Genomic DNA, 414 nt, shown 5'->3' with positions numbered 1-414 from the left:
CTCACCAACCCCCGACCCCAGGCACTAGCAGACCGCTACCGCGTCGTCCCGGGGTTCGAACAGGTATACAAGCTGGTTCTGGCGGGCGAGGGCGTCAACATCGAGAGCCGCAGCTACCTCGAGTACGTCGTGTCCACGCAGTTCACTACCCCCCAGGGCCGCCCCAGGATGAGAATCATGAAGGTTTCGGGCCTCTTTTGGGGCGTTTTATTCGTCTGTTTGTGTATAATTTCCCCCTTTCATAACAGTATCTATTAAATTGTTATATGGACTTTGTGTAGTATCATGTTGTAACGATCTGTTAACTTAACGGTATTGCAATTGTTCTTATCTGTGATCTATTTGCTGGTATCAGTATCTCTGTAGACATTTATGCCTTTTTCTTATTCTCGTCTTCCATCTTTTTCCACGCCT

General features: G+C 48.1%; 1 protein-coding gene across 1 annotated transcript in view; it reads left to right on the top strand.

The window, feature by feature from the left end:
• The window catches only part of LOC119593943 (glutamate receptor ionotropic, kainate 2-like), a 6,346-nt gene that overhangs the window by 5,056 nt on the left and 876 nt on the right, over window positions 1–414 (top strand). The window contains exon 7 of the mRNA XM_037942962.1: window positions 22–183. Within this exon, the coding sequence (XP_037798890.1) occupies window positions 22–183 (162 nt within the window). The remainder of the gene's footprint in view (window positions 1–21; window positions 184–414) is intronic.

Source organism: Penaeus monodon, chromosome 33, assembly GCF_015228065.2.
Source record: "Penaeus monodon isolate SGIC_2016 chromosome 33, NSTDA_Pmon_1, whole genome shotgun sequence".
In the NCBI taxonomy this organism is placed as follows: domain Eukaryota; kingdom Metazoa; phylum Arthropoda; class Malacostraca; order Decapoda; family Penaeidae; genus Penaeus; species Penaeus monodon.
Note: the sequence above shows the minus strand (reverse complement) of the source record. Positions and strands in the feature narration are given on the sequence as shown.